The sequence below is a fragment of the Equus asinus genome, chromosome 7 (assembly GCF_041296235.1).
Source record: "Equus asinus isolate D_3611 breed Donkey chromosome 7, EquAss-T2T_v2, whole genome shotgun sequence".
In the NCBI taxonomy this organism is placed as follows: domain Eukaryota; kingdom Metazoa; phylum Chordata; class Mammalia; order Perissodactyla; family Equidae; genus Equus; species Equus asinus.
In genome coordinates this window covers 41,161,072-41,187,914 of record NC_091796.1, presented here as the reverse complement: position 1 = coordinate 41,187,914, position 26,843 = coordinate 41,161,072, and the positions used below count along the sequence as shown (strand labels likewise).

At 35.2% G+C, this 26,843-nt stretch overlaps 1 protein-coding gene across 4 annotated transcripts in view; it reads left to right on the top strand.

The window, feature by feature from the left end:
- Positions 1 to 26,376, top strand: part of RNF138 (ring finger protein 138) — a 52,280-nt gene extending 25,904 nt beyond the window's left edge. Inside the window, exons 3-10 of one of the 4 annotated variants that reach the window (XR_006530541.2) lie at positions 8,012 to 8,177; positions 9,383 to 9,498; positions 10,041 to 10,191; positions 12,935 to 12,956; positions 19,407 to 19,463; positions 20,523 to 20,631; positions 22,375 to 22,482; positions 24,092 to 26,376. Coding sequence is in view for 1 of the 4 variants with exons in the window: in XM_044774534.2 (XP_044630469.2) it covers positions 8,012 to 8,177; positions 9,383 to 9,498; positions 19,407 to 19,463; positions 20,523 to 20,631; positions 22,375 to 22,482; positions 24,092 to 24,160 (625 nt within the window). In the remaining 3 variants the exon portion in view is untranslated. Of the gene's footprint in view, positions 1 to 8,011; positions 8,178 to 9,382; positions 9,499 to 10,040; positions 10,192 to 12,934; positions 12,957 to 19,406; positions 19,464 to 20,522; positions 20,632 to 20,948; positions 21,035 to 22,374; positions 22,483 to 24,091 lie in introns of those variants that run through there. The other 3 variants (XR_011504475.1, XR_011504476.1, XM_044774534.2) reach the window with 3 other exon arrangements.
- Positions 26,377 to 26,843: the final 467 nt, after the last annotated feature.

Below are 26,843 nucleotides of genomic sequence, written 5' to 3'. Positions count from 1 at the left end.
TTGAATTGTTGATTTCATCTTTGGATAAATGCCCAGTAGTGGGATAGCTGGGCCATATGGTATTTCTATTTTTAATTTTCTGAGAAATCTCCCATACTGTTTTCCACAGTGGCTGCACCATTCTGCATTCCCACCAGCAGTGTATGAGGGTTCCCTTTTCTCCACATCCCCTCCAACAATTGTTATTTTTTGTCTTGATAATTATAGCCATTCTGACCAGTGTAAGGTGATATCTCATTGTGGTTTTGATTTGCATTTCCTTAATGACGGGTGATGTTGAACATCTTTTCATGTGCCTTTTAGCCATCTGTATTTCTTCTTTGGAAAATACCTGTTCATATCCTCTGCCCATTTCTTGATCAGGTCATTTATTTTCTTGTTGTTGAGTTGTATGAGTTCTTTATGTATTTTGGAGATTAATCCCTTGTTGGATATATGATATGCAAGTATTTCCTTCCAGTTGATGTGTTGTCTTTTTTTTTTTGTTTCTGATTTCCTTTGCCTTGCAGAAGCTCTTTAGTCTGATGTAGTCCCTTTTGTTTATCATTTCTTTTGTTTCCCTTGCCTAGGTAGACTTGGTATTTGAAAAGATCCTTCTAATTCTAAGACCAATGTCAAACAGTGTACTGTCTATATTTTTTTCTAGGAGTTTATGATTTCACATCTTACCTTCAAGTCTTTGATCGCTTTTGAGTTAATTTTTGTGTATGGCGAAAGATCATGGTCTACTTTCATTCTTTTTCATGTGGCTGTCCAGTTTTCCCAACACTATTTATTGAAGAGACTTTCCTTTCTCCGTTGTGTTCTTGGCTCCTTTGTCAAAGATTTAGCTGTCCGTAGATGTGTGGTTTTATTTCTGAGGTTTCAGTGCTGTTCCATTGATCTGTGTGTCTGTTTTTGTACTAGTACCATAGTGTTTTGATTACTATAGCTTTGTAGTATATTTTGAAGTCAGGGTTTGTGATGTCTTCAGCTTTATTCTTCTTTCTCAGCATTGCTTTGGCTATTCAGGCTCTTGTTGCCTATAGGAATTTTACGATTCTTTGTTCTATTTCCCAATGAAAAATGTCACTGGAATTCTGATTGGGATTGTGTTGAATCTGTAGATTGCTTTAGATAGTATGGGCATTTTAACTCTGTTTACTCCTCCAGTACATGTGCATGGAATATCATTCCATTTCTTTAAGTCATCAGGGACTTAACATTTTTCATTGTATAGATCCTTAACCTCTTAGATTAAATTTATTCCTAGATATTTTATTCTTTTTGCTGCGATAGTAAATGGGATTGTATTCTTGAGTTCTCTTTGTTCATTATTAGAGTATAGAAATATAACTGATTTTCATAAGTTGATTTTGTACCCTGCAACTTTGCTGTAGTGGTTTATGTACTTTGGTCCTTCTGTGTTAGGTACATATATTAAGTGTTAAGACCTCTTGTGGAGTGTCCCTTTTATCATTATATACTGCCCTTTTTGTCTCTCGTTGCCTTTTTAATCTTGAAGTTTACTTTGTTTGATATAAGTATGACAACTGCTGCTTTCTTTTGTTTGCCATTAGCTTGGAGTATCATCTTCCATCCTTTCACTCTGAGCCTGTGTTTGTCTTTAGAGCCGAGATATGTTTTCTGGAGGCAGCATATTGTTGGGTCTTGCTTGTTAATCTATCCAGCCAGTCTGTCTTTTGATTGGAGAATTCAGTACATTTACATTCAGAGTGATTATTGATACATGAGGGCTTAATGCTGCCCTTTTATCACTCCGTTTACAGTTGTTTCTGTATTTCCCTTGTTTCTTGTCCTGTGTATTTCTGATTGCTAATTCAGTTTGTTGATTCTCTATGATGGTTTTCTCAGTTTTCTCTTTCTCATTTGTGTCTTTGTTCTGATTTTTTGTTTAGTGGTTAGCATGAAGTGTATATAAAAGATCTCGTAGAAGAGATAGTCCATTTTCTGATAGCCTCTTATTTCCTTTGTTGAAGCAGGTTCCATCCCTTTTTCTCTTCCTTATTTAAGTTATTGTGGTCACAAATTATTGCATTTTGTGTTGTGAGTTTGTGATTAAAATGAAGTGATTGTAGTTGTTTTTCATTCTTTCCCTCTGTTTATCTTTAATGTTATAGTTGTTTGTTATCCTCTGATAACACAGGGAGAGGTGCCATTTTCTGATTTTGTTTATTTATCTCCTTGCTCAAGGCTTTATAAACCCTTTTTTTTTCTTTTTCAGGTATGAGGGCCTTCTTGATCATTTCTTGTAGTGGGGTTCTTGTGGTGATAAACTCTATCAGCTTTTGTTTATCTCGGAAAGTTTTTATTTCTCCGTTGTATCTGAAGGATAGTTCATTGGACAGTGTATTCTTCCCTGAAAGTTTTTGTTTTTCAGAATTTTGAATATATTGTTCCACTCTCTTTTCTCCTGCAAGATTTCTGCTGAGAAATCTGATGGGGGTTCCTTTGTAGGTTATTTTCTTCTGACCTGCTGCCCTTAATATTTTTTCTTTTTCATTGACTTTTGCCAGCTTTATTGCTATATGCCTTGGAGAACGTTTTCTTACATTGATGTAATTAGGAGTTCTGTTAGCTTCATTTACTTGTAATTCTTGCTCCTTCCCCAGGTTTGGGATGTTCTCAGCTATTACTTCTTGAACAAACTCTCTGTTCCTTTCTCCCTCTTTCTCTTGAATACCTGTAATCTGTATGTTGCATTTCCTAATTGAGTTGAATATTTCTCAGAGAATTTCATTTCTTTTTAGTCTTACTTCTGTCTCCTCCTCCATCTGAATCATTTCTGTATTTCTGTCTTCTGAATTCCTTATTTTGTCCTCCTTAATGTCAGCTCTGGTTTTTAAGGATTCTAGAGTTTTCTTTATCTCATTCATTTTGTTCTTCATCTCCTATGTTTATGATTGGTTGTTTTTTGTAATTTCAATGTCTTTTGTGAAGAATTCCCTCTGTTCATTAATTCTATTCCAGAGTTCATTGAACTGTCTTTCTGCATTTTCTTGTAACTCATTGAGTTTCTTTATGATAACTATTTTGAATTCTCTGTTATTTAGATTGTAAATTTCTGTGATTTCAAGATTGATTTCTGGGTACTTCTCATTTCCCTTCTAGTCTGGAGTGTTAAGATATTTCTTCATGCTGTTTGATGGGCCAGACTTCTGCCATCACATAATGGTAGTATCTGGTCTCACATTCCATCTGCCACCACTGGGGCGGTGGTTGGGAGCTTTGTTTTCTGAGCCTGCTGCAACCCCTGGCACTTGTGCCTGTCCATTGGAAGCTGTGCTGACAGAGCCTGTCTGCATTTTCCCGCTGGCTGCTGCTGCTTTACACATGTAGGTGCCAGCGCTCTGGTAGGGCTCCCCTGTTCTGGTGGACCGGCCAAGCTGGTGTGCCAGGCGGGAGTGGGGTAGGGGGCTTTCTTTCACATGTGCAATTCTGTGTGCTTCTGCTGTATATTCACTGCCTGCCTCAGCTGCTTGGCTTTTTGGGGACACCCCTGCAATTGCTTAGATGCCTCGCTATGGAGCATTCCCACAGGTTGGGAGGCAGCTCTGAGAGTGAAAGCATTCTGGCAGAGGGCTGCGTTTTCCCCCATCTCCTCTCAGAGTCTCACGGCAGTTGCTCTGTGAGGTCCCCCACCCCAGATCTCTGCCTCAGAGGCAGGGGAGGAGATCTGCTTGCCTCCTTCCACTACCTCCCCAGGGGGTTCAGCTCCTGCACCTTCAGATGTATGGCTGCTTGGATTTCTCACATGTCTGTTGTGTTGTGTGAATGTTCTCTCTTTGTTTATGGAAGTTCTTTTCCTTGTATCTTGTGGGTAGGGACTAAGGGAAGAGCTCCTTCTGCCGTGATGCTGACGTCGCTCCTCACCTCACCCCTTTTTAAAAAATTTTAGGGTTAAGTCTTTATTAGGAACTTACGTATCTTTTTAAATGTTAGTATTTTTATTAGGATTGTTTGAATTTTTGTTAGTGCTCTGCTGACAGGGTTGTACAGGTAGTCTACCCAAGTTTTTCCCCCACAAGCTCTGTGAGTTTTAGTGTGTAGTTTTGCAGAATGCAAAGTGTTTCAGTATTGCATATCTTGCATTTTATCAGAAAGGGGTAAATTACATAAAGCAAATGACTTGATGATGATATATCAAGAAGATGAAATTCTAGGTTGTAAATTATTTTCCTTCAGAACTTTGAACACATCATTCTATTGTTTTTTCATCTGTTTGTTTATTGCTGATAAGTTTGATGGTAGTCTGATCCTTTTTCGTTGGTAAGTGATCTCTTTTTCTACTTCCTCTCTGGAAGCTCTTAGAAGTTGGGAAAAAACATTATTTAAAATTTTTCAGTGATCTCTCTTTGTGTGGATGTTTTTAAAATTCATTGCACTTGTCATTCAGTTGTCTCTCATTCTGCAGAGATATTTTTTAGCTCTGGAAATTTTCTAGCGATTCCTTTTTTTTATTTTAAGCCTGGCTAGAAGAAAATTTTAACTTAGCTATTTTTATAACAGTTTTAACATAGTTACCCTTGTTTTTACTCCTAACTTAAAAAATTTTACACTTAAGTATAATATGCATAACAGAAAAGTGCCCCATGGCAACAGAATATTACCAGCACTTCAAAAGCTCCTCTAATTTTCCTTTCTCCAAGGAGTGTATCCCACTTCTTCTAGGATACCACTATTAGGACTTTCAACAATATAGTTTTACCTGCTCTTTGTACTTTATAAAATAGAATCATGCAGTTTGTACTCTTGCATCTAGCTTCTTTAGCTCGATGTTATGTTCATTCATATTCATCTCATTACAGCATGTTAGTTTTCATTTTGTGAATATGCCACTATTTGTTTATTCATTCTTGTATTGATGGACATTTGTATAGTTTTTAGCTTTGGGCTGTTGCAAATAGTGTGGCTATAAACTTTCTAGGAAATTTCTTCAATCATATCTGTAATTCTATTGGGTACATACTTTTGAGTGGAATTACCGGACTGTGGTAGATACTGTCAGGCAGTTTTCCAAATGGTTGCATTAATTTACACTCCCATAGCATCGACTGTGAGTTTAGGTTGGTTCACATCCTCCCCAACAGTTAGTATTTTCCACCTTTTTCACTTTAGTCATTCTGATGGGTATGTAGCATTACCACATTTTTACTAGTTTAGTTTTTGAATAAGTGAGCTTTGAAATTTTGCTTTGTTTTGTACCATCCCTCTAAATACAGCTTTTGTTTGTGCATCTTGGTTGTTTAAAGTCTTTTAATATTCTGTGTTTATATTTTATTTATAATTAATTGTTAAATTAGCCAGCAAATTGACTCATTTACCTGCTAATAGTTACTATTCTACCTCATTTCTTTCACTCATGCTTCATCATTTTTATGCATAATTATCTCTGTAATGAAATCTGCTGGTGTGAACTTTATTGACAGTTTCAATTCATTATTTAAAGAGGAAAGTTTAGCTTAATAGTTTGGTGATAGTTTTTTCTTCATATCTTCAATTATTATTTCTCTTTGGTAGCTCACTAGACTTGATTTCTATAACATTGCTTAGTCTTGGTTCTTCTGTTTCTCTGCCTCTTCCTTCTCTGAACACTATTTCTCTGGATTGTTTCTCTAGTGCTCGTCTCACCTTATCTGCTCTCCATATTTTCCCCCTAATTTCCATATACACATTTCCAATTGTTGCCTGGATATCATGCTTTGAGATTTTAGGTACTTTGATCTTGCGCTTACCTCTCCTCTGTCAAACCAACTCTTCCAGTCTTTCTTAACTTGGTTAATACAGTCTGCCTTTTAGTCTTCTAAGTTAGAAATGTCTTTCTCGTTCTCCCACAAGTAATTGTCAGAAAATTCTGTCGATTTTACTTTTTAGCATAGGAAGCTCCCTTCATACACAGTCACAAACATTGAGAACTGTCTCTCTAAAAGAGCTATCCTGTCCCTCCCTCCTACCCCTGTCTTAGAGCAGACCTTATCATGGTCTAGGCTGTTGTTCCATTTAGTCTTGGCTTTTTCTTTTGTCCGACTCTTGCTTCCTTTATTCTCTTTTTTACAGTCCCTCTGAATAAAGAATGCAAACAAAGAATTTAAATTAAAAATTTGTTGAAAATTTACAAAACATAGACAATTAAATTTTCAGTTTTTGATTTAAACAAGCCTACTAGTGATGGTTTTGTAACTTTGTGGTGTTTTTACTACCGAAGTTAAGAGAGCTCAAAATGGCACTCAGACTTTTGGGACCCCCTCTGTTTAGGGATTTTGATGAATATTGACAAATTGCTATGCAGAAACGTAGAGCACACATTTCCTTATGTCTCCTCTAACACTGGTTGTTGTTGTTATTTTTAAAACTAGGTTTTAGTTTGACAACTGAAAAATGGTATCTTGGTCTTATTTGTGTTTTTTTGACTTCCAGTTATGGTGAATACTTTTAATGTTTTAATTTATCATCTTTATTGGTAATCACTTTTAATGCTACTTTAGTGATGTTTTCTCTACTATTTATCCAGCACTTTACTGACTGTCAAAAGTACTATGACAGGCATTTTACTGCATTGCCTATTTTAATTCTATGAACAACCCTATCAAGTGTAGATACATTTATTATTTTATGGGTGAGAAAGCTGATCATAGGGAGGAAAAGTGACTTGTTTGATGCTACACGGTTAGGAAACAGATTCTATCATCTGTTATTACACTGTTACCTCTCAACTTTTGTTAATATAGATGAGGAAGATTGATATATCTGTATTTCTAAGGGATTGGGTTAAATCTATACTTACTTAGCATCCCGGATAGAGATGGCTGTGATTTTTCTAGTTTTTCTAAAAGCAAAATGATCAAGTTTGGTATCTGGTTGGATTAGGGGAGAAAAAAAAATGATTTTAGTGAGTTTGATTCCAGTTAGAATGTTGGTTATGGATGTTGAGAGCTGGAAGCGTTCTTAAATATTTCTCAAACTATCTTCCATTGCACACTGGTGGGAAGTGTTCATATTTCCTGATCATATAAGTTTGGGCAACTTTTCCTCAGCAGAGAAATTTTATTAACTTTATTTATCCTAGAATTTCCCAAATCAGTTTGTGCACTGTCCTGTAGTAGACCTATTTACATCTTTTGGAACAACATCTTGAGGTACATTGGTTTGAGACAAAAAGCTAAGGTGGTGCATTATCTCATTTTATAAGGGGAGGAAATAGAGATCCAGTATGGTTAAGTGTGTTGCCTAAGATCACATAGCTTCTCAATGACACAGGATAACATCCAGTCTTTCCTTTGTACCATACTTTCTCTAATAATGTTATATAATGTTAATATTTATTTTTCATATATTGAAAAGTTGTAAAGTATACTTGAGAGTAGTTTCTTTTATATTCTCATCTAGTCCAGTTATTAGTCTTTTTTTTTGGGGGGGGGGAGGGAAGATTAGCCCTGAGCTAACATCCATGCCCATCTTCCTCTACTTTATATGTGGGACACCTACCACAGCATGGCTTGCCATGCGGTGCCATGTCCGCACCTGGGATCTGAACTGGCGAACCCCGGGCCGCCGAGAAGTGGAACATGTGAACTTAACCACTGTGCCACCCGGCCGGCCCCCAGTTATTAGTCTTTTTTGTTTTTTCCTTTTTTTTCTGCTTTATTTCCCAAAATCCCCCTGGTACATGGTTGTATATCCTAGTTGCAGGTCCTTCTAGTTGTGGGATGTGGGACGCCGCCTCAATGTGGCCTGACGAACGGTGCCATGTCTGCGCCCAGGATCCGAACCCTGGGCTGCCACAGCAGAGCGCACGAACTTAACCACTTGGCCATGGAGCCGGCCCCCCAGTTATTAGTCTTATGCTCTGAAAAATACATATGCAGTTTTCAAAATTCTGAGGTTTATATACATATGAATAGCCTAACTCATTTAGCATGAATACATATCAATAACTGCTTGTTTGTGTTAATGATAGAAATGAAAAGAGTACTTTTTTCTCTAGTTAACATGTCACAAATGTTTGGTTTAGTTTCTGTAGAAAATGTTTCCTGACTGCAATGAGAGAAAGCGGAATACATTGTCCCCTCTGTCGTGGAAATGTGACTAGAAGAGAGAGAGCATGTCCTGAACGGGCCTTAGACCTTGAAAATATCATGAGGAAGTTTTCTGGTAGCTGCAGATGCTGTGCAAAACAGGTAGAGTAAATGTGACATAGCTCTTCTTTGAAAGTTCTTTCTACTCTGAAATTCCTGTTTGATTTTTCTTGATGGGTGTTGTTTTGAAGAGAAGGAAGTTACTTAGGTTGGGAATTGGGCTGAAAAGGCCAAAAAAACTGTGGCTATAGATCTTACTGTATTATAAATTTATTGAGAACAAAGAGTGAAAGATACAATCTCTGAATTTGCCGTAATTTTTACATGGTATTTTTCTCAAAGTAATTGCTCATTGATTGCCTACTTAATGAACTGAATGAGCATACTGGCATTTAACTCATTTAAACTCCATTCTTGTACAAATTCAATTCTTAAATAGGTTTTCTGATGGTAACATCATTATTGCAGTTTTGCACGTAGAAATGGGCCAAATGGATTTATGTAGTCAGGGAACTCTCTAGCTGCCCACTTTGTGTTTTTGTGTGTTTATCTAAGAAATCACAAAGTATTTGGCAGAAGACTGCTTAATTTTTAAGGAGCAGTTGGGAAAATCAGGTATTGGCAAATAACTGGCATTAATTCTCCAGTATGGATTTTATTCTGTCATTTGGAGAGGTAAAATGGTGAGAGGTGGTTAGACTTTGAGTATATCTCTGTGTTCATGGATTTATTGCAGCCACTTTTTTTCAAACAGCTAATAAAGTTAGTGATCAAAACCAGTTATTTTATGCATTGACACAAGTTGGATCTGCTTTTCCATCTCTTTGAGGGAGGTGTTAACTGACAGGGCAATGAAGTGAAGCTGGAAAATATACCTGAGAGATTCTGGCTCTACTCCTCAGTGAGAAACTGAAAAACATTGCCAGTGTTAACCTAGATCTTAATTTTTTTAAGTGCTTTCTAACTCTGCCATGGTTGCAGTAGTTAAAGAATAAAGAAATCTCCAATACCATGAGGCAACCTCTTAGTACTTTTAATTTTATTTTTTGTTGATTAGTAGTAGTATCGTTTCAAGTGTAAAATTATTTTTTTCTACAGTGAGTTTATATTTGCATCTAGTGGATAGAAACTTATTATTTATTTTCAGCTCCTACTTAAGAATTAAATCATTTACTTAAGAACCTCTTGTTTAAATGGAATATTTAGTTATCTATTTTTATTGTTTTTCCCTCTTGTTGACCATATCTCAATCTTAAAGAGTTCTGTTTTATATTGAGTCACGTTACATTTTAATCAATAATTTACAGATTAAATTCTATCGCATGAGACATCATTACAAATCTTGTAAGAAGTATCAAGATGAATATGGTGTTTCCTCTATCATTCCAAACTTTCAGATCTCTCAAGATTCAGTAGGGAACAGGTAAGCAATATTTATTCCTAAAAAGAGAATTTTTGTGGTTGAATTGGAAATTGTTTTGCAAGCTATATAAGGTGTTTTTTGTTTTGTGTGTGTGTGTTTTACAGTAAATCGTTAAGTATCAAAACTATATCGTTTGTCTTCAAAAGTTAGTTTGACTCATGTAAGATTGTGTCTGGGAGATTAACTTCATGATATACTTAAGCTCATGTTATTTAAAAATCATTCTAAGATAATCTACATTTCTTTGAATAAAAAATAGACGAGAGTTGAAGACTTTTCTTTTGCAATTGAAATTATTTAAAAACTAAAGAAAATCCCTTTCAGTATTGTATTCACAAACTGAAATTGCTTTTATTTTTAAGAAATAGAGCCGTTTGAAATTTTTATTCTGATAATGTTACATAAAAGTGAGGCTTGTTATTATTATATTCTTGGTTCTACTTTAGTCTCAGTTTTTTTTAAAACTAGATTTTGGCTTGATTTGTATCTTGTTGTCACAGATTACGTATGTTAAACATTTTTATGAATTGTTTTTTATGCAGAAGAATGGCCAACATGCACATGTGTGATTTAAAAAGTAGTGATAAAGCAAATACCCAGTTACCCACTAACCAGGTCAAAAAATGGGACATTTTTCAGGACCTCAGAATCTCCTTGTCAGCCCACGCCCATTTGAACCCCATACTCCCAGAGGTAACCAGTATCCTCTTTTTTGGGTTGTTCATTCTTTTACTTTTCTTTATAATATAACCACCCATGCGTGTATCCCTAAACAATGAAGTGTTTAATTTTTTAAAACTCTATAGCAAGCACACACATAGTTGTGTAAGGAAAGGCAATATTGGCAGTATATAAAAAGGTTCCCATGAGACAATACATTAAGCAGCATCTCTAAGATTTTATTTTAGTAGCATTTCATTTCACATGTTGCTAGTTTTCATTGATTTAACTCATCTTAAGTACTCATACTACAGTCAGGCTTCTCTACTCCTAAGTTGAAACTGTTCTAGTAAGGTCTTTAGTAATTCTCTGATTGTCTAATCTGCCAAATTCTTTTAGGTTCTCATTTTACTTGACTTAATGTCATTGGATGAAATAAGTCACTCCTATTTTGTGATTTTAAAAATCCTCTTAAGTTTCTTCATCTCTTATGCTTTATTGTTGTACTTCTGCTTTATTGAAAGTGCTCAATTTGTTATAAACCGAATAGATTATTCTTAAGTGCGGGGATGGTGTTTGTCTTGTTTGACATTGTCTCTCCAGCTCTTAGCAAAATGCCTGGTATAGGTGATTTGTGCAATCATTGCTTGTTAAGTGAGGGAATTTTCTTCGCAAGAGACATGCCTTCTTCCCTCTTACTCCTCAAATCCAGTTGGTCATAGTTATCATTGATTACTTTTTTGTTTGTTTTTGAGGAAGATTAGCCCTGAGCTAACATCTGCCACCAGTCTTCCTCTTTTTGCTGAGGAAGACTGGCCCTGAACTAACATCTGTGCCCATCTTCGTCTACTTTATATGTGGAATGCCTCCACAGCATGGTTTGACAAATGCTGCCTAAGTCCACACCTGGGATCCCAACTGGCAAACCGCAGGCCACCAACGTGGAACATGCAAAGTTAACCACTGTGCCACTGGGCTGACCCCCCATTGATTCCTAATAGCAGTATTCCTCATCTGTGCTTTTGTTCATCCCTGTTGTCGCTTCCCTATCTGAAGCCCTTGTCATCTCTCACTTGAGCTATTGCAGTAGTCTTTTAGTTGGTGGTCCTCCTCTAATCTGTCCTATATACTCTTGCCAAAGTGATATTTTAGAAGTGCACTTCTGATCTCCTTCTTCCTGTCCTTGTACCTTCCTCCCTGTACCTTTTCAGTGACTGAGCATGGCCCCATAGTAGTGTTTCTCATCCTGGGTTCCATGAGTCTGTAAGGGTTCTGTGAACTACCTAAACTGCCAAATTTTTTGTGTATGTGCATTCTTCTGGAGGGAGAAGGTCAAAGATTCTCAAGGGGTTCCATGATCTAAAATCCAACAATTAGCTTATAAGACAAAGTATTTTATTCTAAAGCCCTTTCTGAACTGGCACTTGCCTTTCCTTTTAGCTTTTCTCTTTCTTCGCTACTCATTGTTGCATCATATGCCTTTGCCTAGTTGAACTATTTATACCATATACTTGCCATCCTCGAGAAGCAATAAAATTCAGTCGTTAAAAACGAAGGCTAGGAGCCAAACTGCCCGGGTCCCAGGCTCTGTCACATACTAACTGTATGACTTTGGCAAGAAGCTATATCTCAGTTTTCTTATCTGTTTAAAGAAAAGGGATGGTGGTGATACTATTAATATCTCATTGGGTTGGGAGTCAATAAATAGCTCAATACAGGTGAAGCACATTGAATAGTACCTTACTTAGTAAATGTTAGTTTTTAATTATCATCATCATGGTCATCAATCACCCCTTCACCTCCAAGCTTTGACCAGTAGTACTCCCTTCCCCGACAACCCCAACCTACACTTTACCCTCTAGTGGGCTTTTTCTTCTCTTTGAAGATTTAGACCAAGTCTTATCTATTCTATGAAATCTTTCCTAACCTCTAGAATTTCTTCCTCTGGTAGAACTGTTTCTTTGTGTTCTGGCTAGACCCTCTAACACTTTATAATATTTATTTGTTTACTTATCTTTCTTTATCTAGAATGGGCTACTTAGTCTTACTCATTTTTATATCCTAAGCAAAATTCTAATTACAACATAAAAATTGAGTTTGTTTATGAATTTTAATAAGAAAATTGGTGAAAGAAGGGTTTTTTGTTTTTTTAATTAAAAAATGGTACAAAAGGGCCAGCCAGCCCTGGTGGTCTAGTGATTAAGTTGGGTTGCACCCTGCTTTGGTGGCCTGGATTTTGTTCCCAGGTGTGAACCTACACCACTCGTCAGTGGCCGTGCTGTGGTGCATCTCACATACAAAAAAAGAGGAAGATTGGCAACAGATGTTAGCTTAGGGCAAATCTTCTTCAGCAAAAAAAGTAAAAATTAAAAAAATGGTAGGAAACACAAGGTATGAAGCTAGAGTATAATCAGGGTCTTGGGAGGAAACAGATAGTTATGCTCAAATTAGGTAGTCTGAGGAGAATTTAGGAAAGGGAATATTTTCAAAGAATAGGGTATTGGGTACACTATGTGAGCAGGGTATAGGAAATCACAAGGGATAGATAGGTACTCTGGGTCTGCTGAAAGCAGGGGAGGGGAGGAAATACATACCAGAACTTGGAGAAAGAAAGTTCTTTCTTGCAAGTTCTCCTTTCCAATGGAGGGGCAATTGGAGAGGGATGCAGCCAGTCTAGGTGGTTTTGCTGGGAAGGAGTCTGGGAAATAAGTATGCTAACTTTCCTCTTATTTCTCCCTCCAAATCTCCTGCTGGGCTGAACCCAACTGGGAAGCAGAGAAGGGAATCTTTTAATGCAGGTTAGTCTCTCAGTACACAGAGTATGGTGAAAAATGGAGGACAGATCTGGAGAGGCAAAAGAAACTCAGCACATAAGTATTTCAGTTAGTAGCCAAATATATTGTAATATTCTATACACTGTTTCACAGCTTCCAAGTAGTGAGTGCGAAGAAGAAAACATCGTTATGTTATTAATAGTGTCTATGATATTATACACAAAATAGTTCTTAATGAGAAACACAGCTGTTCCTGATACTAAAAGAAATGATACTGAAGTGATTTTGCCTATTGGTCCTCAGAAGAAGAAACCATGCAGTAAACATCCTCTTTCCTGTGGTAAATACAGAACAAGTTACATAGCGCTGTACTTTAAAGACCTTCAGTGTAGGCTATTATCATGCCTTATTGCCGTTTATGAAAGCTTGTCTTCCAGGGGCTTTTCTCTGACATTCTAGCTTAGTCTAGTGCATGGTAGAATGGACAGGATCTGTACATTCAGACAGTTCTCCATGAAGGTTATTTCTAGCAGCTAAGCTTTTAATAGACATTTCAGTTTGGAGAATTTAAGGTTCTACCCTATGTCTAGTAACTGGAAAACAGATATATTTAATATTGCTGATTAAGAGCAGGTCCATATAGTTAATAGTTAGCTGAGCAGGGTTTGGTGGCATCTTATGAAAATTCATTACTTTAATAAAGACGTGTCTGTAGCAAAGTCAAGGGACTACCTAAGAGTAGAGCCTGTGTTTTCTGAGAAGACAATTCAAGTATTCCCTCATAAGTATAAATGGGTGATTTAAACTCTGAACTCTGTGGCTGTGGAAATTCTTAAAGTGGTATTTGCATGTACCTATCTCACTAGTAAAAAAAATTTCAAAATAAACCCACAAATTATTTTATTAATTCAGCATACCTTTATTGTACCTTCTGAACTGCTGGGCTCACACTCTAATGTTGAATATAGAGGGAATTGAATATAGAGGGATGGGTAAAACAGATAAAATCTCTTTTTCCATATATGTAAGTGGTATAACTTCCCGTTGAGTCATCCAAAATAAACTAGCACTAGTTTCAGTCAGATCATTCAGGGTAGAACTATTTACCATAAACTAATACGTGTTGGAGGGTGTTTAACAAAATGATTGCATTAGACTACTATGGGGTAGTTTCTCAATAATTATATAGCAGTGCTAGTTGTTTTACTAAGGCCATTTCTAGTTTATAACAATAAAATTCTACTTTTAACATATTAGACTATATCTTTGTTTTCTTTAGCCAGTAGAGGTGAGGAGGAGAGAGGGGAGGATACTTGTAATCATTAAGATGCCAGACACATTTCATGGAGATTCCTCAAAAAATTAAAAATAGAACTACCATACGATCCAGCCATTCCACTACTGGGTGTCTATCCAAAGAGCTTGAAGTCAGCAATCCCAAAAGTCCTATGCACCTCAATGTTCATTGCAGCATTATTTACAATAGCCAAGACATGGAAGCAACCTAAGTGCCCAGCAACAGACGAATGGATAAAGAAGATGTGGTACATATATACAATGGAATACTACTCAGCTGCAAAACAGAAGAAAATCATTCCATTTGCAATAACATGGATGGACCTTGAGGGAATTACATTAAGTGAAATAAGCCAGCTAGAGAAGGATAATCTGTATATGACTCCACTCATATGAGGAATTTAAAAATGTGGACTAAGAGAACAGATTGGTGGCTACCAGGGGAGAGGTGGGGTGGGGTGTGGGCAAAAAGGGTGAAGTGGTGCACCTACAACACGAATGACAAACATTAATGTACAACTGAAATTTCACAGGATTGTAACCTATCATTAACTCAAAAAAAAATGTGAAAGAAAAAAAAGAAGATGCCAGAACACATTTCTATTTTATCTTCCTTGGGAATTATTTGGTCTATTTGCAGGCTTTTCCTACTAATCTTGACATTTAGTAAATGTTAAGAACTGGATATCAGCAGACTCAGGCAGTTTAGTCCAGATACAGCTCTTCACAAAGACTGATGGGATGAAAGTTGCAGGCAGTCCTGTATTGTTCCTAACACATTTCTCTCCAAGGTCTTGGACGCTTTAAGTGGCTAAATAACTATTTATTAAAGAATCTGGTACAAATATTAGATAAAATGTCCTTTTCCTTATTTATAGATATTCTGTATATTCTGGATAATGTTCCTTTATTACATGCATTCCAAATATATATGTATCTTTTACTCAAAATGAAAAAAATTTTTGTTGCTGTTTTGTAAAAAACGTAAACATAGAACTTGAGAATTTTCTTCATATTTTAAAAAGACTGAAAATGAGAGCCAGCCCTGATGGCCTAGAACTTAAAAGTTTGGCACGCTTTGCTTTGGTGACCTGGGTTCAGTTCCCAGGCACAGAACCACACTACTCATCTCTCAGTAGCCATCTGTGACAGTGACTCACATAGAAGAACCAGAAGAACTTAAAACTATACACAACTATGTACTGCACCTTTGGGTGGGAGGGGAAGGAAGAAAAAAGGAGGAAGATTGGCAACAGATGTTAACTTAGGGCAAATCTTCCCCTGCAATAAAAAGAAAGGAAAAAGGGAAGGGAAAAGAAGGCTGAAAGTGAGATACTCTAGTATTTTGAAAACTTTGCTTTAGGGACCATCACAATTTAATTTAGCATAAAATGGCATAGTCATACATAGTTCCCCCCCTCCTTTTTTTTTATTGTGGTAAGGATACTGAACATGAGATATCTATTCTCTTAACAGATTTTTAAGTGTACAATGTAGTATTGTTATCTATAGGTACAATGTTGTACAGCACCTGCCTAGAACTTGCGTAACTGAAATTTTATACATGTTGATTAGCAACTCCACATTTTCCCCTCCCCAGCCCCTGGCGACCATCATTCTCTTCTTTACTTCTGTGACTTTGGCTATTTTTAGATACCTCATGTAAGTGGAGTCGTGCAGTATTAGTCTTGTGACTGGCTTATTTAACTTAGCATAATGTCCTCAAAGTTCATTCATGTTGTCACATGTGCAGGATTTCCTTTTCTTTCCTTTTTTTTCCTTTTAAAGATTTTATTTTTCCTTTTTCTCCCCAAAGCCCCCCGGTACATAGTTGTGTATTTTTAGTTGTGGGTCCTTCCAGTTGTGGCATGTGGGATGCCACCTCACCATGGCTTGATGAGTGGTGCCATGTCCTCGCCCAGGATTCGAACCAGCGAAACCCTCGGCTGCTGAAGTGGAGTGCGAAAACCATTTGGCAACCGGGCTGGCCCCTCCTTTTCTTTTCTTTTCTTTTTTTTTTTTGAGGAAGATTAGCCCTGAGCTAACTGTTGCCAATCCTCCTCTTTTTGCTGAGGAAGGCTGGCCCTGAGCTAACATCTGTGCCCATCTTCCTCTACTCTGTATATGGGATGCCTACCACAGCATGGCTTGACAAGCAGTGCCATGTCCGCACCCAGGATCCGAACTGGCGAACTCCAGGCCCCTGATGTGGAATGTGCGCACTTAACCGCTGCGCCACCAGGCCGGCCCCCCTCCTTCTGTTTAAAGGCTGAATAATATTCCGTTGTATGTATATACCAAATTTTCTTTATCCTTTTATATCTTTGTTTCTTTTTCCGTTCACAAGATTGTCTCCATATCTTGGCTATTTTGAACAGCACTGCAGTGAACATGGGAGTGCTAATATTTCGTCAAGATCCTGATTTCAGTTGTTTTGGATAAATACCCAGAAGTGGGATTGCTGGATCATATGGTAGTTCTATTTTTAATTTCTCGAGAAACCTCCCTGCTGTTTTCTATACTGGCTACACCATTGTGCATCCTCACCAACAGTGTACAAGGGTTCCAATTTCTCCACATTCTCACCAACCTTGTCTTTTGTTCTTTTGATAATAGCTATCATAACAGGTGTGAGGTGATTCTCATTGTGATTTTGATTTGTATTTTCCTGATGATTAATGATGTTGAGCATCTTTTCATATACCTGTTGACCATTTGTATGTTGTTTCTGGAGAAATGTCTATTCAGGTTTTTAGCCCATTCTTTAATTGGGTTATTTTTATTTCTTTGCTATTGAGTTGGAGGAGTCCATTATATATTCTTTTGGAATTCTTAACCCTTTTATCAGATACATGGTTTGCAAATATTTTCTCCCATTCCATATGTTGCCTTTTCACTCTTTGATTGTTTCCTTTGTTGTGAAGAAGTTTTTAGTTTAATATAGTCCCACTTGTCTGTGTTTGCCTTCATTACCTGATCTGCAGATATTGTGAGTGATCAGAGGTTTTTTGTTTTTGTTTTCATTATGGAGGTTGAATTTTATTGAATGGTTTTCTGCATCAGATGAAATGATCAGATATTTCTTTTCTTTTAATTGGTAATATAATATCAGTAATGGATTTTCTTTTGTTGAACACATTCATGCATTTCTTGAGTAAATGAGTAGGCTACTGGTAGCCCAGGCACAATAGAGGATGATTAGGAAGAACAAACATGATGATAATGACACTAATAATGGAAAACAGAGAATTGTAATGGGAGATGGAAGGGAGAAAGCATTTTAAAAGGGCATTAACTTTGATGTTAAAATATTTTAAATCAGAAGTTTTGGAATTGCATACCCTGTCAGTGAAAAACATTGTGCACTCCCAGTATGTGTATATTTATTTAAAAACTACTCATGTATTTTACAGTACTGATACTTTATGTACCTTATAAAATCTGCAAAGTTTAAGGGAAATAAAGATGAAATAGTTACTTTAAAATAAGTTTTGCTTTATTTAATGGTATAAAATATTTTTATTCTTAAATTTTTATTAATATTTTTGCTGAAAATAATGTTGAATATGCTTTGCAAAATTCTTTAAAATCTTAGTTTAACACTATGATACAGTAATTCAAATATTTGGATCTAAGTTCACTTTACTTTGATACTTGATTTTGGTGACTGTCATGGCTGAAAAAGATACCTAGTACACAAAAAATGTAGATTTAAGTGGAGGAAGTATGTCATAGGTTGAAATTACTAAGCTTTTCAATGCCATTCACTAAATATTGAAAGGGCTTTTGTTGAAATTTTTGTCTTCCCTAATGATGTTATAGTTGTTCTTAACAAACCATTCAGAAGTTGTTATAATATTTTTAAAGAGCATGTTCAAAACCCAATTATTATTTTTATTTGCAAGATTTTAAAACATTAGAAAAATCTGTTACAAGTATAAGTGTATAGGTATGGGAGTTTTGGTAGTAAAATCCTAACATCCCTTTAATAATTGCCCTCTCCATAGTTTCAGTTTATTTTAAAAAGCAGTTTTTAGTCTCCACTTTGTTAAAATGCTACCTTTATCCGAAGAGATAAATTAATATCTGCTAGAAAGGTGAAAAATAATGGCTTAATAGTCTCCTATCTGGCTGTGGAAACCGGAAAGCTTGCTTGCTTGCTGAGTGTAGAATATGTTTGGAGAGATGACACTGTTATCTTCACAGAAGGGAACTGTCCTTGGAAGGATGTCTTTACACCAAATACACCTTGTTGTATATAATTTTATTGTGAAGAACAAACAGAAGAAAGAAAATTCAAAAAGAAAAGAGCATCTGTTTAGTAGATGATATAGTAGACTGCTTGCCTTTTTGTGAAAAAAATGAATAACCAGATTTCTAAGTTTAACAACTCTTTTAGCTCGGGTATTGAGATATAAGAGCAAACCACTGTGTGGTACAGTTTTTTTGTCCGCTACCTGTTGCATTTCTATTTTAATCTTTTTTGCTATTTAAAGGCCTTCTTTTTATAAAATTGACCACAGCTGATGAAACTTTGTAATGCATAAGTGACAGTCCCCATACGGAATGCCCACTCTTCCCTCAGGATTCTTCTGATACCACGTATGACATATGACTCTGGCATGGGGTCTGAATGAGGATGTCACATTGTCCTATATATTAAATGTTGGAAACCCTAGTTCCTTTTTGGAAATTGTGAACATAATAAACATCCAAATATTTTTGTAAACCTGCTCCACTTTGGAGGCCACAACCTTAAACCATATCCTAGTTACAAGTCAAAAAGTTGACTCATTCTTGATTCTACCCCAGCATTCAAAAACTTAGCAGTCTCGGTAGAGGTAGAGGAGTCTCTTAATTTGAAAGTCGAAAGGACCTGGGGAAATATTATCATGCTATGGATTTAAGATAATTCTGAAAAATTCTGTATTCTCTATACTTTTGTAAGTGTGCATAAATTAATTTTAAAGGATGTGAATAAGGACCTAATAAGCAGTCTTCTTATCAGAATTTATTTGAAAAGTAATTAATCCCATAGTTATTTCATAGTTCAGAACTATTTGAAATTGAAACTTTTAAAATAAGTTCAGATTAGTTTTCTTCATTACCACTTCAAGTTAATGAATCTGTAATGTGCTTTATTACTTGAGATACTAACTTCCCCCCATGCTTCTTAAGTAATAGGAGTGAAACATCCACATCTGATAACACAGAAACTTATCAAGAGAGTACAAGGTAAGCTTTTGAAAATTCTGCTCCCTTAGTAGATAATGTCTATCACTTTATAATAATAGATTTTTTAATTAAATTTTTTTATTCAGTCAATCATCAGATATAATGCTAGAAAAATGATGCAGTTGCTGCTTTTACAGATCACATTAATTTAGAAGAGTTTAGCTCTCCTCTTTCACTGTGGTCAGGATAGAGTTGTCAATATTGAACTCTCCCTTGCTGAAATTCGGAGGTATTGAATATCCAGTGATGTGTGATCCTCACAATGTTTTGAAATGTTGATCATTCTGATGATCAGTGCTTTTGTTTTTTACTTTTCCTGTGAATTTTGTATGTTAGAGTCTTAGGGACTGGGTTAGATTAAAGGTATGAAGATATGGGGCCAGCCCTGTGACCAAGTGGTTAAGTTCGCGTGCTCTGCTTCGGCGGCACAGGGTTTCACCAGTTCGAATCCTGAGCACGGAGGTGGCACCGCTCATCAAGCCATGCTGAGGTGGCGTCCCACATGCCACAACTAGAAGGACCCACGGCTAAAAATACATAACTATTGTATGGGGGCTTTGGGGAGAAAGAGGAAAAAAATAAAATCTTTAAAAAAAAGAAAGATACAAAGATATGATATTGATGGAAGTCTTTTTAAAGTTTTAAGTTCCTAGGGATAGGGTGTCCAAACTGGGACATCTTGGGATATTTAAAATTTTCAAGGGACATACAGTGACATCTTTTGGCCTCACACAAACAACTAAATTGTTTAAACCTATCTACTTAATAAATGGAACAGCCAGGTTTGTTTTTGTTTAGACCTAGAGACACCGTGAAAAAATTTACTGAGACACTGTGGGTACTGTAAACTGAGATTGGGGATATCTACTGAAGATTATTTATTGATGGTAGATCATTCATTGAAAAGATAGATTTTTCAAAATGAGGGACTCTTTGAATAGACGAATAATTATAACTTTTTGAAAAAGAAACTTACAGTAATTGGTTAAAAAATAGGAAAACTTCATTTTTATGTTATGATTTCAAATTAAGTATATTTCATTTAAAATTGTTTTATAGTTCTGGGCATCCCACCTTTAAGTGTCCCTTGTGTCAAGAATCAAATTTTACCAGACAACGTTTACTGGATCACTGTAACAGTAATCACTTATTTCAGATAGTTCCTGTGGTAAGTACATATGTTTAATACAGTCTTCTGATTAAAGAATGCTATTTCATTTATTTCTCTCGATGTGTACAACAAGGGAAGGTAGTTGATTTAAATTTGGAATGGGGATTATCAATAAGGTAGGTTTTTGTCAACAAAAGACTGGTAACCGAAGCAAAATGAGCTATTTAAAATTCCAGTCACTCACTTATAAACAGGGAGATGCTCATTGTGAAGGTGGTGTAGGAGAATAGCCTGGAGAAGAGTGAAGTAATGAAATGTGAACTGGGGACTCATCGCCAGGGAGTGCAGAACCTAACTCTGTCGGGGTCTCTCAGTTTCCTGATCTAGAGGATGCAGACAACTGGATCAGGTCCGGTGGATCTGCTGCAGGTGAAAACACCTATAAGAAAGAATAAAGATAGTAGGTATTTTTTTTTTAATTGTATCTTTGAGAATCTAGTATATGAATGCATAAAATAAGGAAAGAAAAGAGTCATACTTTCTTTTTGATGCATACATGTCTTTTTGATGCCATTTTGAGGGTGTGTAAGAAAAGGGGGAGATCTTTTTTGATGAAGGAGAGAGTGCGGAGTGCAGGATTCCAACATTGTGTTAATTAATGGTCCTACAACTCCTCATTTGGAGCATGAGTTTCATAGGTAAGTGATTTCAGCTGTGATAGAACAAAAGAAACTGGCTGGAAGAGATACTTCCCCTTCAGCTGTACATTTTGATATATAAATATTTTCTTTAGAAATAAGAATAGAAGAAAAGGGCCAGCCCCGTGGCCAAGTAGGTTAAGTTCCCGCACTCCGCTTCAGCGGCCCAGGGTTTCACCACTTTGGATCCTAGGTGTAGACGTGGCACCGCTCATTAGCCCATGCTCAGGCGGCGTCCTAGATGCCACAACTAGAAGGACCCACAACTAAAATATACAACTATGTGCTGGGGGGATTTGGGGAGGAAAAAGCAGGAAAAAAAAATGTTATAAATAAAGTAAAGATTGCAGATATTTCTAAGCAGTTTTAGTAGATATATTGGAAAAAATTGTGAAAGAATATGCCTCAGTCATTATTGAGGATGCCTTAAACTCACATAGTGCTAAGGGTGACATGCCACCTACTTTGTTCATTAGGAGAGGGTCAGTTACTAGTAAATAAACACTGCCAAAGACATCTCTAGGAAAAATCTCATATTTAAGAGATTTCATTTGTTTTATATTATGTTGGCAAATTTTTGTTTCTGCATTATATTCAATATAGCACAAATTTTGGCTGGAGTCCAATTACTAGAGTTCCTTATTTCAGTATGTCATCCATTCGCTTTTTAAGATGTACCTCATTTAAAACCTTTAAGGATACAATTTGAAGTTTACTTTCATTTTACTTATAAATGAAATTAAGCTAATAATTATATGACAGTTATTGTGTGGCTCAAATGAGATTACATACTGATGAATGATAACTAGCATTACAATTGGTATTATTGAAGGCTGGATGTGGTGTTTCTTTTGAAACAGTTGTATAATTGGAGATTAATAGAATGTATAAGATCTCTCTTTTTATCGTGTTATGTTAGATTAGCATATTTGACCTAAGGTAATTTGGTCGGGGAATGACCTAGTCATGGAATTTGGTCCTTAGAAATGCTTTTCATCTTGATGTTTCTGGTAATGAAAGCTATGTTATTTTAATGCCTTCAATAATTATAACGTTTGGTTATTTTCATTACTTTTTATTTAAAACATTCTGTTTCTTGTAGACGTGTCCTATTTGTGTGTCTCTTCCTTGGGGAGATCCTAGCCAGATTACTAGAAATTTCGTTAGTCATCTAAATCAAAGACATCAGTTTGATTATGGAGAATTTGTGGTAAGTGAATTCTTCAAGATTAAGAAAATGATACCATTTAAATATTCAAGTTAAATTAACTTTCTCAATCTAGACTTGAGTTTTGAGGCGAACTCTTATATTGGGTGGTTATAGATTAGTCTATTGTTTCTATAATAATATAGGTGAACTTTGGTTTGTGGAAGTGGTAAAGGTTGAATTTACTGTTTACCTTCTGTACTAGAGAGATAATTAATAGAGAAAGAACAAATTCCCAGATTAACAAAATAATGATTTTGTATGAAAACTGTCTAGGTTTAAGGAAAAATTGTACCTGCTAAAGAAGTAAAATTGGTACAAACAGATGAAGGAGGATGTATTTCTCATGTACTATAAGTTGCTTGTTGTTCCGTTATAATAGATTTCTTTTAAATACATGTGAGACACATTCTTTTAAAAAATGAGGGAGCTTCATTATTAAGTAAAGCCAGGTTGAATGGTAGATTGTGGCCTTGGTTGACTGCTTTAACACAGTGCATGGAGGGAAGTTACACAATGTAAAACTGGATCTGCAAAGCAAAACACGGGTTAATTTCTACCTCCCAAATGTGTCATGATAATTTTTTTTTAAAATTAGATGACTTTTTTATTAATTGTAAAATTGCATTTTATTCAACTTCAGTAAATTTAAACTTTTTAATTCAAGATTAATCCTGACAAATAATGTCTGATACTTGTCTTCCAGTTTAGGTAAGCAGACTTGTGTGATTCTGACAACAGCAGAAACAGAATTTACATTTTTCTCTGCCCTTCAATGTTGAAATTATATCATTCTTGATAAATGATTTTTTATTTTGTGGAATTTGCATTTTTTTAGTCAACCTATTCGATTCAAGTGTATGTAAAATTCAGATAGACTCATAATTTTAGCATTTTTATGAAGTAATTGTAGATTATTCTTAAAATCTCATTGTAAGAAAGGTTACTGTGTCTGGAGAACTGTGTATTTGGATAAATAAAAATATATTTTGTGGTCTACTTTTGATGTAATTGTCAGATTGTTTTGCCTTGCCACAGAAAAATGTAATTTTTAGTTTTTGAGATTATTGTGTTGAAGCCTATTTTAAAGCTAACTTATAGGACATAATTGATAGCAAATAGAATTTTTTAAGTTAAGGAATAGTAGTATAATTAAAATTGAGCTCTAGTTTTTAGCTCTGTGTTATGATCACGAAGCTGTTCTTTAAATCTCTTAGTTCAATAAATGCTTATTTTTTGAAAAATGAATTTACCTTCAGATATTTGACATTCTTTTCTAGAGATGATACAAAATTTATCACTTATGATTGCAGGTTCCCTTAACTGTACTTTTAATTAATGACTTATTGTAAGGCACTGTAACTCTTAAATTTCATTCTCTGCTGATCCTCTCTGTTGTTTATCAATTATTCCTAAATAATTACAGCTGAACTTAATTTTCTACTGAAGTTCAGGTATTTAAATCTTATATTTTAAAAGATAGTATATGTCGTAACAAACATAGACTGTTTCAAGTATGTGTATTGTGTTTCAAGATGTGTAACGTATTGGGCAAATTATTGAGTAGTGGAGTATGTTTTTCCTATTGATATGTTGATGTTATTCCTTTTAGAATCTTCAGCTAGATGAGGAAACCCAATATCAAACTGCTGTTGAAGAATCTTTTCAAGTAAACATCTGAAGGCTGTAGACGTCTCTGCATCTTTGTACCTGCAAGTGCCATCTTTAAGGGGAAAACTACATGAAGTCATCGTTTCAACAACTTGATGTGTATATTAATAAAAAGTAATTCAGTCTATTGTTTAGTTTTTTAATTGAAAAATAAAGGTGGGCCATCTAAAAATTTCATTCTCTTGATAAGTTAAAAAGTGAAAGGACATTATCTTTAAAAGCATTAAAAGAATTATATTTCATTAATGTATTGGTGAAAAGGGAATCCCTGTTGTATTTTATCTTTTTATATTACATATTGAATTTTTCCTTATTTTTTGAAATTTACTTTTGAAATTTGGTGCAGTTCCTCCCAGTGACATTATTGTACACAGATAACACACAGCAGCAAATTCTGAACGATGTAATTGATAAAAGCCTAACAAATCTGAGCCAGTTATCAGAACTACAGAATGGAGACTTGAAGTGCTAAATGAAACAATCCAAAGGAAACTTTTAATACAGATTCTAGCTGAAGAATTCAATTATAAGAAAATTGTATTTATATAACATTTAGTATTTTTGAAGACTAGTGAGGTTTCTTTATAATTTTAACTCTTTAAAAAAAGTGAATGCTCATTATAAAGATATTTCCTTTTTGCTATTAGAAGGAAATATCAAGAGAAAAATTTATTTCTTTGGTGGGCAGTTGGTAATTTCAAACCTTGTTTGTTTGGCTGACTGATTTATAAGCCTAAATTATACAAAGCTGAATTACAGCTGTTTGGCCCCAGAATTTTGAGTAGCCAGTATTTCTGATTAACTAAGATGAAACTTCTCCTAGAAACTTTCAGTTGGTAATATTATATTCTACATATATATTTAAATGAGAGATTTGGCTTCATATCAATTTAGAAATTCAAAGCTAAAGATGTATATGGATGAATACATGCACTTTTGTATGTGTATGTATACATGCGCATATGTGCGCACTGTCAGATCATATACAGAATTGCTGATAACTGATTAAAATTTTGTATATCACCAAATTTTTAGAAAGTAGCAGTTGAATGCTAAGTTGTCTACTTGGCTACTACACCTTAAAAATTGAGTTTACATACACTTGCAATTACCTGTTTATATGGTGCTCATGTGTTATTCTCAAAGATAATGTGTGACTATGGGGTAATGGGATGGCTTCCACCAGCCATTCTGTTTTACTACTTTTTAGTCAAAACTGGATTTGTTCTTGGTATTCATTAATGAGAATCATAACATAACTTGTACTGGAAGGCCCAAATCACAGGAAAAGATGAAGAGTGGATTAGTTGACATTCCGTACTAATGTACATTGTTTATGCTTTCTTTAAAATAACTAACTAAAAAAACATAAAATCTCAGAAGTAGTTTGCTGCTAATATATACATATATTGTATAAAAAGGTATATTTTGGTTTTGTTAAAACCCTTGTTGACTTTTTTACAGTGAACATTTTTTTAACTTGATTTAATAAAAATGTTAATTTTGAAAGTGGAGTTTTGTAAAAACCTTTTTCAGTCAAACAGTAATGACTATTTATAGGTAGTAATAACAATCACCAAAAAAGCCATACATCTTAATGAACATATGCCTTTGTTCTGTCAACATTTTCTCTGCAGTTACATGAGTGTAATTGTAAGAATAGCTGTTAACAAACTCTTTAAAAAGAGACTTGACCATAGGTTTTTCCAGTTTAAAGCAATAACTTTAGTACTCTCTTTCAAAGTTTAATACTTCCAGTATGTCAAGTTAAACCGTTCTGAGATTTGAGAACTTCTTTAAAAGAACATTGTAGTAGAGATCATCTTGATGAAATTGTGTTTTGAAGTTTTGTGGATTAGTTAAATATCATTAATAATCTTGTGTATTTCATATAAACTTTTTCATAAGGAAAATATTGACTTTGCTGTTATCTGGGAACTCCTCAGTTTGGAGTTGTTTGTTTAAAATCTCTCCTCTTGTCAGTGGATTAGGAATAGGGATAGGCTTTACAGACTTAACACTTTAAATTCATGAAAAAGTTCTTATTTTTAGTATGCTTATAACTGAGGTCAAGGGAGGGGAACTATGTTGATACTCCAATACCTAAATTTCACAATACCACTTATAGGAAAGCTATTTCCATTAACAAATGAAAGTTATGTTGTTAAACAGAGTCTTATTTGAGATGTATTGCTTTATTTTTCAATTAAAAGTGGTTTTCTCCTACTTGTGTGTCTAATTAAAATTTTGTCTGGAGGCAAACGTGGTAACATTTAGTCTCATAACTCACCCTGGAAGACCTGTAGGAGATAACCTGTTATTTGCACTTAAAAAAGTGGATAGGAGAAAGCTACCACATGCTGATGCTGTATGTTGGATTTAACTTCATAAACTTATTTTATCTTTATTTAAAATGTTAATCAACTGGTAAAACTATTTTGTCAAGTGTTCACGCAGCAAGATTTTCAAGCCGTGATAGCAGCCAGGCGGAAACCTAGTTAACTGGTTAATAAACACTTTTATATAGAGCAGTTACCCTTAAGTAAGATCAGGGCTATAAGATCATATTGCCAAATACAATGTCATATATCTGTTGGGCTGCTTAATAAGTATTAATTATGATCATCTGTGAATCATAACTTTTATAGAAACCCCTTAGGGCTGCTACTCAAATAGTGTAAACCCTTTGTGGA